Source organism: Melanerpes formicivorus, unplaced genomic scaffold (assembly GCF_026170545.1).
Source record: "Melanerpes formicivorus ecotype bairdi unplaced genomic scaffold, bMelFor1.0.p_v2 SCAF_2, whole genome shotgun sequence".
NCBI lineage: Eukaryota > Metazoa > Chordata > Aves > Piciformes > Picidae > Melanerpes > Melanerpes formicivorus.
In genome coordinates, this window is record NW_027142354.1 from 51,023,172 (window position 1) to 51,036,930 (window position 13,759).

The 13,759-nt window shown below is 51.3% G+C and overlaps 1 protein-coding gene across 2 annotated transcripts in view; it reads left to right on the plus strand.

Moving 5' to 3' along the window:
- The window catches only part of STK10 (serine/threonine kinase 10), a 54,559-nt gene that overhangs the window by 34,065 nt on the left and 6,735 nt on the right, over positions 1–13,759 (plus strand). For both annotated transcript variants that reach the window (XM_068160144.1, XM_068160146.1), the window contains exons 5-12: positions 737–809; positions 1,542–1,736; positions 2,817–2,898; positions 3,977–4,111; positions 4,896–5,438; positions 8,301–8,431; positions 10,358–10,481; positions 13,488–13,667. In XM_068160144.1, the coding sequence (XP_068016245.1) occupies positions 737–809; positions 1,542–1,736; positions 2,817–2,898; positions 3,977–4,111; positions 4,896–5,438; positions 8,301–8,431; positions 10,358–10,481; positions 13,488–13,667 (1,463 nt within the window). The remainder of the gene's footprint in view (positions 1–736; positions 810–1,541; positions 1,737–2,816; positions 2,899–3,976; positions 4,112–4,895; positions 5,439–8,300; positions 8,432–10,357; positions 10,482–13,487; positions 13,668–13,759) is intronic.

Sequence of the window (13,759 nt, forward strand, 5' to 3'; positions counted from 1 at the left end):
ACAGATCTCCTTCTGGACTCTGACAAGGGGTGCCAGCAGCTGTGAGGTGTTCTTGGGATTTGTCTGTGGGTGCTGGTGGAGACCAGCCAGCTTGGGAAGATAGAAACCTTCCTGTGACCATGGGTTGTACTCCAGGGTAAAAACACTCTGCTGCTGAATAACAGCTCCTCCAGTGGTCATCAGGGCCAGCTTGGAGAGCAGACTGACCTGGAGTGGGCTCAGCACTCTCTGCAGGTCTTACCAAATTAACTTGGGTTGGGTGGATTTCAGCAGCGCTTTATAGGAGGGACAAAGCCCAGGGAGAGGTAGAATGCAGTAGCTGCTGTGCATGGGGCTGAAGGGAAGAGGTGGAATGTAACAGCACTTTGGGTTTTCTGGTGTAAAATGTGGCATCCTACTATGAAAGAGCAGTCCCAAAAGTGGTCTGCTCCTGATCTGCTTTTGTTTGCTTGTGGGAAAGGTTTTGGCTTCTCTCTAGATGTGTAGGGTTTGGATTACAGTAGGGGTGGCTTTGTTATTCCCTTGTCTTACAGAACATGAGAGGGGAAGGTCTCTGGTGGTTATATACCCCAAAGTATATTTATTTTCTGGTGCTCAGTTCAGAGTAAACAGCAAATTTCATCTTCTCCTTGCATTAGATGTGTATTTGCTTTTAACCCTGCATTTCAGCCACGTGTGCTAATTCAGGAGGGTCTTTCAGTTTTCCTATGGCATCTAATGTTACTGCTCTTTGCAGCTGACTTTGGAGTGTCTGCCAAAAACATGAAAACCTTGCAGAAACGAGACTCCTTCATTGGGACCCCATACTGGTGTGTAACCTGCTTGCTAAGAAATCTCAGGTTCATGAGGAGCTTCACCCTTCTGAAAATCAGGCTCCCTCAGGAATGGGGAGCTGACAGCCTTTGGGATGTGCTGGACCCACAGTGCCTTACCTAGCATGGGTGGGAGGACTTCAACAAGGAGTCATGGCCAGTGCCCCATGTGCAAGGGTTTCCCTTGCTTGAAGGGAGCTCTGGGGAGGCTCAGTGGTGCAGGAGCATCGCCTTGTGTCAGGGTGCCCTGAGCCCATGGAGGGGTCACCATGCTCCCAGCTTGGAGGAGCGGGGGACACGTGTGCTTGCGTGTGTGCACTCCCCATTCCCCCCACCCTGGGGGGTAGAGTGGGCTTTGAAGCAACTCCAAGCACATGGGAACAACTCCTCACTCCAGAAACACAATCTGTAAATCACTCAACTTGCTGAAGGAACGGGATCGGCAAGGATTAATTTATTGTCTGAGCCACATCCGTGCCAGATGTCAATGGCCTGGGGGTTTCCACAGCCTGCCTGGGCTGTCTTGGCTGGTCTGTGGAAGAGGGAGGGAGGGGGTTGGACCCCTTAGAGAAGATGCTGCTGCTTCTGAAACCCGGAGCTAGGAGGAAAGGATGGGTTTTATTCAATGCTGTGGACTATTTAAAGCATTTGATTGCTGCTGCGTGGGTCACGCTGTGTGGCAGTGGTGTCATCCCTCCCCGTCCCTGCTCCTTGCTCTGCCCCTTGCAGGATGGCCCCGGAGGTGGTGATGTGTGAGACCATGAAGGACACTCCGTATGACTACAAGGCAGACATCTGGTCCCTGGGAATCACTCTGATTGAAATGGCCCAGATCGAGCCCCCCCATCATGAGCTCAACCCCATGAGGGTCCTGCTGAAGATCGCCAAGTCTGACCCCCCCACTCTCAGCTGCCCTTCCAAATGGTGAGCAGTTTGGGGCAGCAAAGGAAGCGTTTCCCAGCTTACACTGTTCAAGAGAGACAAAACCCCCAGTCTTTTCTAGCAGTATTGTTTAGTTGGAGAACCCAGGACAGGATTCCAGCTGTGTTCGAGGTCCAGGTGTGTGCTGGAGGCCCCAAGAGCACTACTGGCTGAGGGCAGGTTGCTCGGCTCTTCTGTGCTGTGACCATGCTGATAGCCTGCAGGCAGCGCAGGGTGGTGGTGGTGGTGGTGGGACCTTGTGCCCACCCACAGCCCTCTTGAAGTCTGGGCAATCCCCTGGCTGTTCTTTAAAACATCCTGATTTGTATAAAAGGCAAATTTTCCTCTAAACCTGGAGCCAAGAGCTCCAGAATTTCTTTCCTGGAGTCTGGAAAGCCTCTTCTGCATTTGAGGAAGTCCAATCAGTTGATTTATTATTTTTTCCAGTTATTATTTTTTCTACATCATGATAAAACCTGCTGCACAATAGCCAGTAGCAAGTTGCTAGCAGAGTCCTGGAGCCACAAGCATTGCTAAAGTTGTTCAGGTAGCAGCCCAGAGTCTGCTGCTCAAACCCAGCAGGCAGGATGGGAGCGCTTTCCCTGGAGCAGCTCAGAAGCCAGAAGTGGATCAGGGACCTGCTCTCTATCTGAGCTGCACTTTGCAGGCTGAGGCTGCCCTCCTATGGGGTTCCTGGTCCTTCACAGCCATCCTTTCACACTGTGACTGTGGGGGTGGGTCCTGGAGAATCCTTGCCCCAAGAGCAGTTCCACCCATGGACTCCATCTGGAGGGTAACTGCTGTTGTCCTCTCCTACCTCTGCACCTTGGCCCTGGGTTCCAATGGCTGGTGTTCAGTCTGTTGCCATCACAGGTAAGGCAAAATCTAGTGTCTCACTTGGTCATGCTGCTGATCCTCCTACACATAAACAGAACTGAGCACTGGGATTCTCCTGCTGGGAGTGGAACAGTGATCACGGCCACTTGCAAGCTGGGATGCAACCTGCCAAGGGATCAATCAGACTTCTGTGGCACCTGAGGCCTTTTCCTCTTCTGGGCCTCTCACCAATGACTGTTTTTTAAGGTCCCTGGAGTTCAGAGATTTCCTGAAAACAGCGCTGGACAAGAACCCAGAGACCCGTCCCAGCGCTGCCCAGCTGCTGGAGGTAGGGATCAGCCCCAGCTCGGGTCTGGGTCTGCAGCTGGTGGCAGTGTCTGCCTGGCTCTGTGTCTGTACCACCGTGTCTGTACAGCCTGATTCTCCTCCAGTGAGGGGTGGAGAGGAAGTATCGATGGCTCCTAGGCTGGTTTTGGATGCGCTTTGTCTTGTTCAGGAAGTTCATAGTACTCTTCAGCCACTAAAGTGCTCCAGAAAGGAACAGCAATGCTCTTCCCCTTGGAGCAAACCACAGAGCCCCTATGGATACCATCTGGAATAGAAATCACTCCTGTTGCCTAAGAATGTCCACGTGGCAGTCAGCTTGGATTATACCTGGTTATCCCAGATTTAAATTCAGCTCCTTTCCTCCTGTCCCCTTCCAAATCAGTAGCAAAAGCCTGGAAGATGCTTTTCCCCAGTGAGTGCAGACACTGGCAGGCTGGCTGTGTGCTGGCTGCATGCTTCCTGTCCTGTGCTGGAGCCAGCAGCAGGAAGCTCTGAAAGTCTCTGCAACCCCAGGGACTTCCTAGCCTTCGGCTGAAGCTCAGCACAAACACTCCTCTGTGTGTACTCAGTGAGAGATTCAAGCCCAATGCCAATTAAACCTTTCCCCAGGGGCTGCTGGCACCCAGGGATCCTGCAGACTGGCTCTTGCCCTGCTCCTGGTGGCATTCAGCTGGCTCAGACCTGCACCCTGGAGCTCAGCCTGCCAGTGGTGAGAAGGGACATCTCTGCAGCAGGAGTGCCTTGTTCAGATGCAGCTGGTGCTTTAGTTTGGGAGATTCTGAGATAGAGCAGCCATGCAGAGCACCATGCTTCAAGCATCTGTGTGCAGAGTTGTCTCTGAGCCTCAGTGTCATGTTCTCTGTTGCTCTCCCTCATACATGCAGCACATGTGTAAATTCATCTGGGGCCTTAAGCCTGGTGACACTGCCAAGAACTGTGTCCTGAGGTCTTTGTGGGTGTTTTAGAGCAAGAAGTCCTTGCCATAGCCATCCTTGTGCACTTGCTCAGCAGCAAGCTCACAAGATCCACTTTTTTTCTGTTGTCCACCTCATGCATGTCCATTGTGCTTGGCTTTTCAGCATCCCTTTGTCAGCAAGGTGACCAGCAACCGGGCCCTGCGTGAGCTGGTGGCCGAGGCCAAGGCTGAGGTGATGGAGGAGATCGAGGACAGTCGGGAGGAAGCAGAAGAAGATGACTCGTCAGAGTCTGCCTCAGTGAGTGCTTCTGGCCCTGTGCTGGCAAGTTTGTGCAGCTAAGGTGGAGAAAGAGCCCAGCAACTTTTCTAAGCTCCAAAAAAGCTGGTCCCCAGCTCTTCTGGGCCCCCTCAGGTGGAGGGGGAAGCAGTTGCTTGACCAGGGAGTAGCCATTTTTCAGTGGCTGCCAACAGCATAGAGAAACAACAGTGCTGGCAGGTGGCCCAGCTGCCCACTTGTGGGAGAAGCTTGCAAAAAAAGTGTTCAAAAAAACAAAGAGGAGGGAAAGTAGGCCCTGATACAGGAGAAGCTGGAGTGGAAACAACACCAGCAGTACGTGCTGAGGCACCATCAGCCCTACAAGGGAGCTTGGCAAATCTGCTGCTGAGCTGGGCTCTTTGAAGGGGAAGTTTCAAGGCTGTGTGGGCAACTTTGCTGGGGAAAGCTGGGGAACGTGCCTTGACCTCCCTCATCTGTAGCAAAGGACAATGATTAATCCATGGTGGAGTTAGCCAAGTGAAAAGGTGTTTGATACACAAGCTCCTAGGCTGCCTTCTAAGAATGTGCAAGTTCTGGAGCTTTCCCACGGGAGCTTTCCCTCCAGTATCTGTAATTCTTGGGACCGCAAACCTGGAAAAAGAAGTATGTGAAGTACCCCAGGGCAGGTGTCCTAAAAGGGAAGATTTCCTTCTAGTGCCTTCCATCTGTGGGTGACTTTGCTCTGAATCATAAGGACTTGCAGCTCTTGCAGTTGTTAAAGCAATGGTGCAACACTCAACACCTACCTTCCTTTCACTCTTTCCAGCCCCCTGGTAAGCACAAGCGGGACCCCTCTGAGGCCAGTCAGCTGAGTTTTGATGGGGAGAAGCCTCTGGATTCTTCCTTGCCCAAGGCAGTGAATGGGTCTGTGGGGACTGGCAAGGAGACTGCGGCTGGACAGAGCAATAAAGTCCCAGATGATGCGGTAAACGGTGACAATGACAAACTGGAGAGCAAGCACTCCACAAAAACCTGTCCCAGCTCAGCCACCTCAGCCACCCAGGGCAAGCCTGACCTCATCTCACAGCCTGGACAGCTGGGTGAGTCAACAGAAGGGGACAAGCAGCCCAGGCCAGGCAGCAAAGAGCGGAAGAGCATTGGGGAGCGACCAGAGAGCAGCCACCTGGAAAACTTCACAGAGGAGAAGCTTGCCAATGGGAGCTTGGAGCCCTCCGCTTCATTCCCTGGCAGCCAGTCCAAAGAGGGCTCAGATTCTGGCAGCACCTCAGCCTCTGAAAGCATGGATCTCACCATCTCCCTGTCTGCTGACTTGTCCCTCAACAGAGAGAGTGGCTCCATCTCCCTGAAGGTGAGAGGGGTGTGCAGAGGGTGTGGAGAGAGAAGGGCAGCAGCTCCCTGTTAACAAGCACTGAGGCTTGTTTCCCTTTTTAGCCAAGTCCCTGAAATTCAGTCCCCTTCCTTGGGAAGCTGTGCATGTGCACACTTCAGCCCTAGGCCCTTACACTTGTTCCTGAGAAAACAGCATGCTAGGCTTTAGATGGACTTGATCCTTATGGGAGGAGAAAAGGAGTTGTTCCTAGTCTGCTGAAGACCACCCAGGTGCCCCCTCCCCCAGTGCTATTTGGTGAGATAACTGAAAAGGCTGAGTGCACCATTTGCAATGTGGGCATCCAGGCTTGGAGACCTACAAATAAACACAGGACCAGCAAGGCAGGAAGAAGGCCATTGGTAGGCAAAGCCTTTGATGGTTTGTTTTCCCCATCTCTGGGACTCCTGCCCTAGAGCTGTGCCATGGGCACATGGCATGTCCTCAAGGGAAGGAGAAGCTCTTGGGGGAGCTGCTGCAGGTACATGTCTCTTCTGTCCCAGCACACTGAAATCTACTGGAGGTGTGATGTTTTGTAGCTCTTTTTGGATTCCTGGGAAGCATGAAGTAACCATGCCACTCCTCTGACTTGTGCAGTCATACACAGTCAGGGCAAGGACCAAGTATGAAACCCAAAATGTGATTTCCTGAACTTTATCCATTGCCCATCACTCTGCTGCTCTTTCCTAGAAAACTAGCCCCAGGAGGAAGCTTATTTGAGTTGGTGCCTCTCTCAGTTTTTTCCAACCTGCCATAGATCTAGCCTGGTTTGTGTCAGCAGTGACACACACAGAGACCTCCCAGGCTCCTTGGCTTTTACTAAAGCCTGCTGGAGGCTGGAAATGCTTGTGAGCCAGAGTTGGCCAGGTCAGCATGGCTCAGAGGAGGAGGCAAAATAACTGGAATAATATTTGCTGAGTTTCAGAAGAAGAAATATGTGTGACTTGAGGGGGCAGAGTAATGTGTTGCACAAGATCTTTATCCAGTTGCCTGCATGAGTGATAGCTTCCCTGCACAGAAACGTGCCCAAAAACCATTCTCAGCAAAAATTTTCCTCCTCTTCTGTCTCCTGCTGTGAGCATGAGCCAACATTCCCCACAGGAGCCCCCAGTCAGAGTGGATCTCTAATGAGAGAGTGTGATGTTCTTGCATTGCAATTCCCCCCTCCTCACTGCCTTTCCCATGGCACCTGGTCTCTCTGAGGCCAGCCAAAGGTGGATACGATGCCACATGTGTAATTGTTCTCTCTAGCTGGTCCCCTGGAAGGAGAAAGGAGTTGTTTGGGTTTTAGAGGACTAGGTCTTAAGGAGATGGTCATGTTAGATCTCAGCTTGAATTTCCCCCACTAGAGAGAATGCTCAGAACAAACCAAATGGTATCTCTCTGAGCAAGGTGTTCAAGCAGAGCTCCAGGAGTGAGGCAGCTGGAGGGCCCTGAGCAAGATGCCTGTGGTTTGCACGATGAGCTGTGTGCATGGGCATAGGGTACCAGGCAGCACTTCTCTCTCCTCACCCAGGCTTCCTGTCCAGCCTTAGCTTCGTGGGATTAAACTCCCCTGTTCTGCCCTTGCTCATGTTCCTGGTGCTGCTGGGTTTTGTGTGCTGCTGGGTTTTGTGTGCTGCCTGCCAGGCAGGTTGCAGCAAGAGGAGGAGCAGCAAAGAGTTAAACCATTTCCGGCTGTAAACATTAATTATTATGTGCTTTTTATCACAGGCTAAACTGCAGAGTTATGGTAACTCTTTCATTACCAGACCATTTCCAGTTGCTTATCTTTTTGGTGTTGATGGGCACTGCTGCTGGCACAGACACCTGAATGGTGGCATTTTCTCATTTGGAAAAGGCAGCAGTTTTAGCCAGCTGTTTTCATTCAGTTTAGGGCAGGAAGAGCCTTTCTGACCTGAGCTCTCCAGGAGCTTGCTTTGGGCCTTGGCAGGTTTGCATGAAGCTCTTCTGGCATTTTCTGTGTCTGTAATGGTCATCACTGTGAGAGCAAGAGGACTTCAGTGGGACCATTTGCTCCTTCCACCACTATGCTTCCCCCTAGGGCTGCATGGCTCAAGTTGTTCATTTACTTATTTTTTCTTCTCTTTGCCAAAGAAGTAGAGTCCCTGAATGCAGTCCTTCAGCCAGGCTTAGGCTGCTGACCCTGCTAGGGGGATGCTGACCTGCTGTGGCACTACTGGAAGAGGACACAGTGCTGCTGGCACTTTGTCCCTACCTGTGCTAATGAAAGTGAGCCTGGTCTGTGCTTTGTGGAGGTCGCTGTAAGGGCCTCAAAGCTGGCTGTGATTAGTGCAGTATCATAATGAGGGCCAGAGGGAAATAAGTGCTGAGCCTTTGAGCCTTTGGGCAGGGCCAGATTGTTTCCCTGTGGCTCCATCTGCAGCCCCAGCCTGATGCAGGGCCCTTGCCTTCCTTGCACCAGCAGGGATGTGTGTGGGGGGATACCTGTTTGGCAGATGGCTCAGGAGCCTTAAATAGGTCCATTCCAAGCTGCTTCTTGTGTGGATTCTTCAGACATTCCAGGGGGTCCTAGCATCCCCCATCAGACTTTGCTTTAGTTGGACATAGTGAGGAAGGGTCTTCAGGTGGTGGGCTGGCTCTTCTCCAAGTCAGGTTTTTGCAGGGGGGCAATGCCACTGTGCTGTGGCCTGGCAGCAAGGCTGCAGGGCTGGAATGGCCCAAATCTGCTGATGATTTTTGCTCGGTCTGGTTACCTTGCTTATGTTCTTCATTGACAACAACAACATCAAAACTGCTCTGAAGCTTCCAGCTGTAGCACCCCATGCAACAAGCCAGGGAGCTGCTTCATGGCCTCCTCCTTTCTTCCCCTGCCAAACTCAGGATTCCCAGATGCACAAGAAGACGCTGAAGCGCACCCGCAAGTTTGTGGTGGATGGAGTAGAGGTCAGCGTCACCACCTCCAAGATCATCAGTGAGGATGAGAAGAAGGATGAAGAGATGAGATTTCTCAGGCAAGTGGCTTGCTGGGATGGACAGAGGGCAGGTTGCCAAGCCAGGGCAGGGCTTTTGTCTCCACAAGCAAATCCAGAGGGGACCTAAAGTCTTCTCATTGTCTGTCTTGGTCCCACTTGGACAGGACAGCTATCCAGTGTGCACACCACTTCCTTCAGCCTTTCCTTGGCTGGCAGAGGGCTTGCTGTATCCATGCAAGCTGAGCTCTGTTTGCATGCAGGGAGTGAGGCACGCATCTTGGGGATAAGATGCAGCAAGGCTGTGATGAGGGGAGCTTGTGCTGGAGCCAGCTCCGTCCTCTGGGATGACTGAATGTGTCTCCAGGGCTGTAGATGTGCTGGCTCAATGAAAATAAGCACAGAAATTTGCCTTTTGTTCTTGTATCTCCTCAGACTTCATTAACAGAAAGGCCAAGGGAACTGTAAAGTCCTTGAGTATCACTTAATATTCATGGGTGTACCCTGCCTGCTTAAGCCTTTATGACTCTTTTGCAGACCTTACAGCTTTCAGATCTCCCTGACCCATTCTCAGGAAGAGAAAATGCTGTTTCTAGCTCCCTTACTATCAGTAGCAGCACTGGAATGAAAAGACCCTTAAAATAATTAAAATACAAATTGTTTTTCTTGATGTCTGGGCTCATTTGTGCTGCTCTGAGGAGCCCACTGAGAATATAATATCCCAAATACTGTGTGTCCCTGCAGCATCCTCCTAAGCCCTAATATCAGATACATGCAGAAGCTCATTAGCTACTCATTTTTTTTTGTGAGAGAAGTGTATATAACCCAAATAAAACCTGGGGTGCTTGATACTAATGTACAGGGAATTTCCAGACACAATTTCTTTTTCCCTGGTCCACCCTCAGCTGTGGTGGCTCCTTTTTAATTTTCAAACAGTGCCTGCTCCATCTGCAAGGTGGGGGAAGAGGAACAGGGGCTTGGGTTGGAGAGCTTCAAGTCCCTGAACGCCTCTTGGGAGAACTGGTTAGTTCTCTGAGGCTATGCTCTCCTGGCATCTGGATTTGCACTTAAGGGGCTTGTTCCTGGCTTTTTTGGAACATGCCCTGGTATTGATCTGAAGGCAAGATCAGAAGAGAGCACATCATATTGCAGCAGCTGATTTAATGGGGCTTGAGTTTGTTGTGGAAGAAGAAATCATTCTGAAGCACTTTTCCCAGGAGAGCCCCCAAAGAGGGCTGTGCTTGATGTGTGAGGCCAGTGCACAGCAGGCAAGGTCATGGTGGGATCCTGCGTGGGGAAGTTTCTGCTGCTCTTCCCCTTGCATGGTATATCAGTGATTGCCAGCTCCATCAGCCATGAAGATGGCAAGCAGGCTCAAATGCAACCATCTGAGCAGTCTGCCTTTTACTGGATGTGCAGCTGGTTGAGGGGAGTGATGCAGTGCCAGGGTAGATAGATCAGAATTTGGGAAAATTGCCCTTTCTGCCACCCAGGCATGGGCAAGAACTCAGGCAGGGCACAGGGGCCAGGCCAGAGCAGCACCAGCTTGGCCTGAGCTGTGTTGTGAAGACCAGTGTGCAGTGACCCAGGTGGCAGAATGGGTATTGTGGGTGCTGGCTTGGGGAGCAGTCCCTACAGAATCCCCATAGGGGCTTTGACAGGGCTTGCCTGAGAAGCTGTGGATGCCAACAGACCTTACCTGTGAAAAATGGTGGGTTTCCAACTGTTATCATAATTAATATCCTGCTTCCTTGCAGCGCTCTGGTGTCAGAGCCCAGGAGCACGTCAGTCAGTTGGCATTTACCTCCTGCCTGTGCTCACAGCAAGTGGCAGGGCTGTGGGGCTCTGCAGCTCTGATTCCCTGCTGAAGTGCTCTGGTTATTGATTCTGCCATCTCTGCTCAGGCACCTGCCTCTGAACTCGTCTCACTCTGTACTTTTCTCCCCCCTCCATTTTAACCCTCTGCAGGCGCCAGGAGCTGCGGGAGCTGCGTCTCCTTCAGAAGGAGGAGCACCGAAACCAGGCCCAGCTCAACAGCAAACACCAGCTGCAGCTGGAGCAGATGCTGCGGCGCTTCGAGCAAGAAATGGCAGTACGTGGGGAGGGCAAGCTCCTGGGCAGCAGCTGGTTTGGCTTCTCCTCTCTGGATGCCCTGCAAACCCTCCTGCGGGCTGATGCTCTCTGGGTTGCAGGAGTGCTGGGGGAACTGGGCTGCCAAGCACCCCCTTTGGGATTGGAAGCATGGGAGGGCTACAAGGATGATTAAGGGAGTCTAACATCTGTCCTGTGAGGAAAGGCTGAGAGAAGACTGTCTCAGAAGGCTGAGACAGGATCTTATTCATGTTTACAATTATCTTCAGTGTGGGTGTCAAGAAGAAGGGGCCGGTCTCTTTCCAGTGGTGCTTTGTGATAGGATGAAGGGCACCCAACACAAACTGGAACACAAGAAGCTGTGTCTTGACGTGAGGGAAGAATTCTTTCCTGTGAGCTTGCTGGAGCCCTGGTGCAGGCTTCCCAGAGAGGTTGTGGAGTCTCCTTCTCTGGAGGCTTTCAAAACCTGCCTAGAAATGTTCTTGTGTGGCCTGCCTTAGGTGATCCTGCTTTGGCAGGGGGGACGGACCCAATGATCTCTGGAGGTCACTTCCAACCTCTACCATTCTATGATGTGTTTGTGGGGGACAGAGGCTTTTGTGGGCGACTAAGCAGGCTGCAGCCTGCAGCTTGGGAAGCACTGGCTGCCACTGCCCAGTAGGCTGTAGCAGAGGAAGGGTTTTTCTGGGCTTTCCCTCTTCAGTCATCTTTTGTTGCATGTTTATTCACAGCTGCTGTGAGAAACAGTTCACAGTGCTGTTGTACTTCACAAAAAATTCCTTCAAATAGGAAAGCAATGTGGCCACTGTGTGACAGCAGGAAATCTGGCAAGTCTTTGAGTGCAAACTGAATATAAAGATAAACTGGGCTTACATGCTTAGTCCCTCCATGGGCAGCTTCTGTTGAAGTAAAGTAATTTTGTAGATAAACCCCTTTAAAGCTTTCATGAGCCATCTTTTAAATACTGCTTTATTAATACACCTAGCATCTGTGCCTGACAGCCCCATCCCCTTCCTTGCAGCAGGCAGGGAGCCATCACTCCTTCCTGGGTTCTGTTGTGTTTCTGCAGTCTTGATGTACCATGCCTGTCAGTTTCTGTCTTCACAAGTCACTTCTCATTTATGAGACCTGTTCATTGTGGAGTGTGATGTGCAGAAGCCTGGAACCTTCTTCCTTTGCCCTTTCCGTATGCTCATGCTACTGAACTCAGTAGGACCATGTTTGCCTGGGGCTCCATGTAAAGTCAATGGCATCAGGAGCACTTCCAGGAAAACTGATATACCACACCCCTGAAATTAGCAAGTGGACATTGTACTTCACAATGTTTAGGAGCTGCTTGGACCCTGCTCTCAAAAGCATAGTTTCTAAAACACTGTATGAGGGCTTTTTTTCAAATACACAAAAGTGTGTGTTCTTACAATCCAAAATAGTATTTTCTTAGGCCACACCTTGAGTACTGTGTCCAGTTCTGGGCCCCTCAATTTAAGAAGGATATTGAGACACCTGAACGTGTCCAGAGAAGGGCAACGAGGCTGGGGAGAGGCCTCAAGCACAAGCCCTATGAGGAGAGGCTGAGGGAACTGGGATTGTTTAGCCTGGAGAAGAGGAGGCTCAGGGGAGACCTTATTGCTGTCTACAACTACCTAAAGGGTGGTTGTAGCCAGGAGGGGGTTGGCCTCTTCTCCCAGGCAACCAGCACCAGAATGAGAGGACACAGTCTCAAGCTGTGCCAGGGGACGTTTAGGCTCGAGGCGAGGAGAAAGTTCTTCACAGAGAGAGTTGTTAGCCATCAGAATGGGCTGCCCAGGGAGGTGGAGTTCACAGTATCACAGTATCACTTAGGTTGGAAAGGACCTTGAAGATCATCGAGTCCAACCTATCAACATAGACCCCATGACTAGACCATGACACCAAGTGCCACGTCCAATCTCCCCTTGAACGCCTCCAGGGTCGATGACTCAACCACCTCCCTGGGCAACCTGTTCCAATGACGAATGACTCGCTCGGTGAAGAACTTCCTCCTCACCTCGAGTCTAAACCTCCCCTGGCGCAGCTTGAGACTGTGTCCCCTTGTTCTGGTGCTGGTTGCCTGGGAGAAGAGGCCAACCCCTTCCTGGCTACAACCACCTTTCCAGTAGTTGTAGAGGGCAATGAGGTCACCCCTGAGCCTTCTCTTCTCCAGGCTAAACAATCCCAGCTCCCTCAGCCTCTCCTCATAGGGCTTGTGTTCAAGGCCTCTCCCCAGCCTTGTTGCCCTTCTGTGGACACGCTCAAGTGTTTTGATGTCCTTCTTAAACTGAGGGGCCCAGAACTGGACACAGTACTCAAGGTGTGGCCTAACCAAAGCAGAGTACAGGGGCACTATGACCTCCCTGCTCCTGCTGGCCACACTATTCCTAATGCAGGCCAGGAGTTGCCATCCCTGGAGGTGTTCAAGAGGGTACTGAACGTGGCACTTGGTGCCATGGTCTAGTAGTCATGAGGTCTTGGGTGACAGGTTGGACTTGATGATCTTTGAGGTCTTTTCCAACCTTACTGATTCTGTGATTCCCCGGAGCAGTCTGCAACCAACTTTGCTTGACACCTGGGTGCTCCATCCCAGCAGCTCACAAGGAGGGGGAGGTTTGCCACAAGGGCTGTGTGTCTGTGGAGCTTTATCCCGTGCTTGAGCTTTACTGCCTGCTAACACTTGCCCTGCACTATGGGTTCCAGGGGGAATATGCAGATCAGATTGTAAGGGGAGAAAAGCTTGAACTGCATTGAAGTTCAAAAAAATGCCTGTTGCTCATGCTAGAGCTGACTCTGTGCTGTGTGCCTTGTCTGTTTCTTGGAAATTTCTCTCCTCTGTGTGTTTCAAAGAGGCTCAATCCGTGCAGGGACAGCCTTATGTGTCATACCTTTTTCTTTTAGTTTTCTTTTTTAATCTTTCTCTCCTCTTTTAAAAACTTTTGGAGGGAAATGAAGCAGAGCAGAGGCTGAGGTTGAACTCTCTTCCCTTTCTGTACAGGCGAAGAAGAAGTTCTATGACACTGAACTGGAAAACCTGGAACGGCAGCAGAAGCAGCAGATTGAGAAGATGGAACAAGACCATGCCCTGCGCCGGCGGGAGGAGGCCAAGCGCATCCGGCTGGAGCAGGAGCGGGACCACGTCAAATTCCTGGAGCAGCTGAAGCAGATGAAGAAGGAGGTGAAAATGGGGACAGGATGGAGGAAAACTGGTTCTCTGCATCTGTTTCTTCCTGGGGAGTTTCAGCATTTCTCCATAGCAGAAATTGAGAG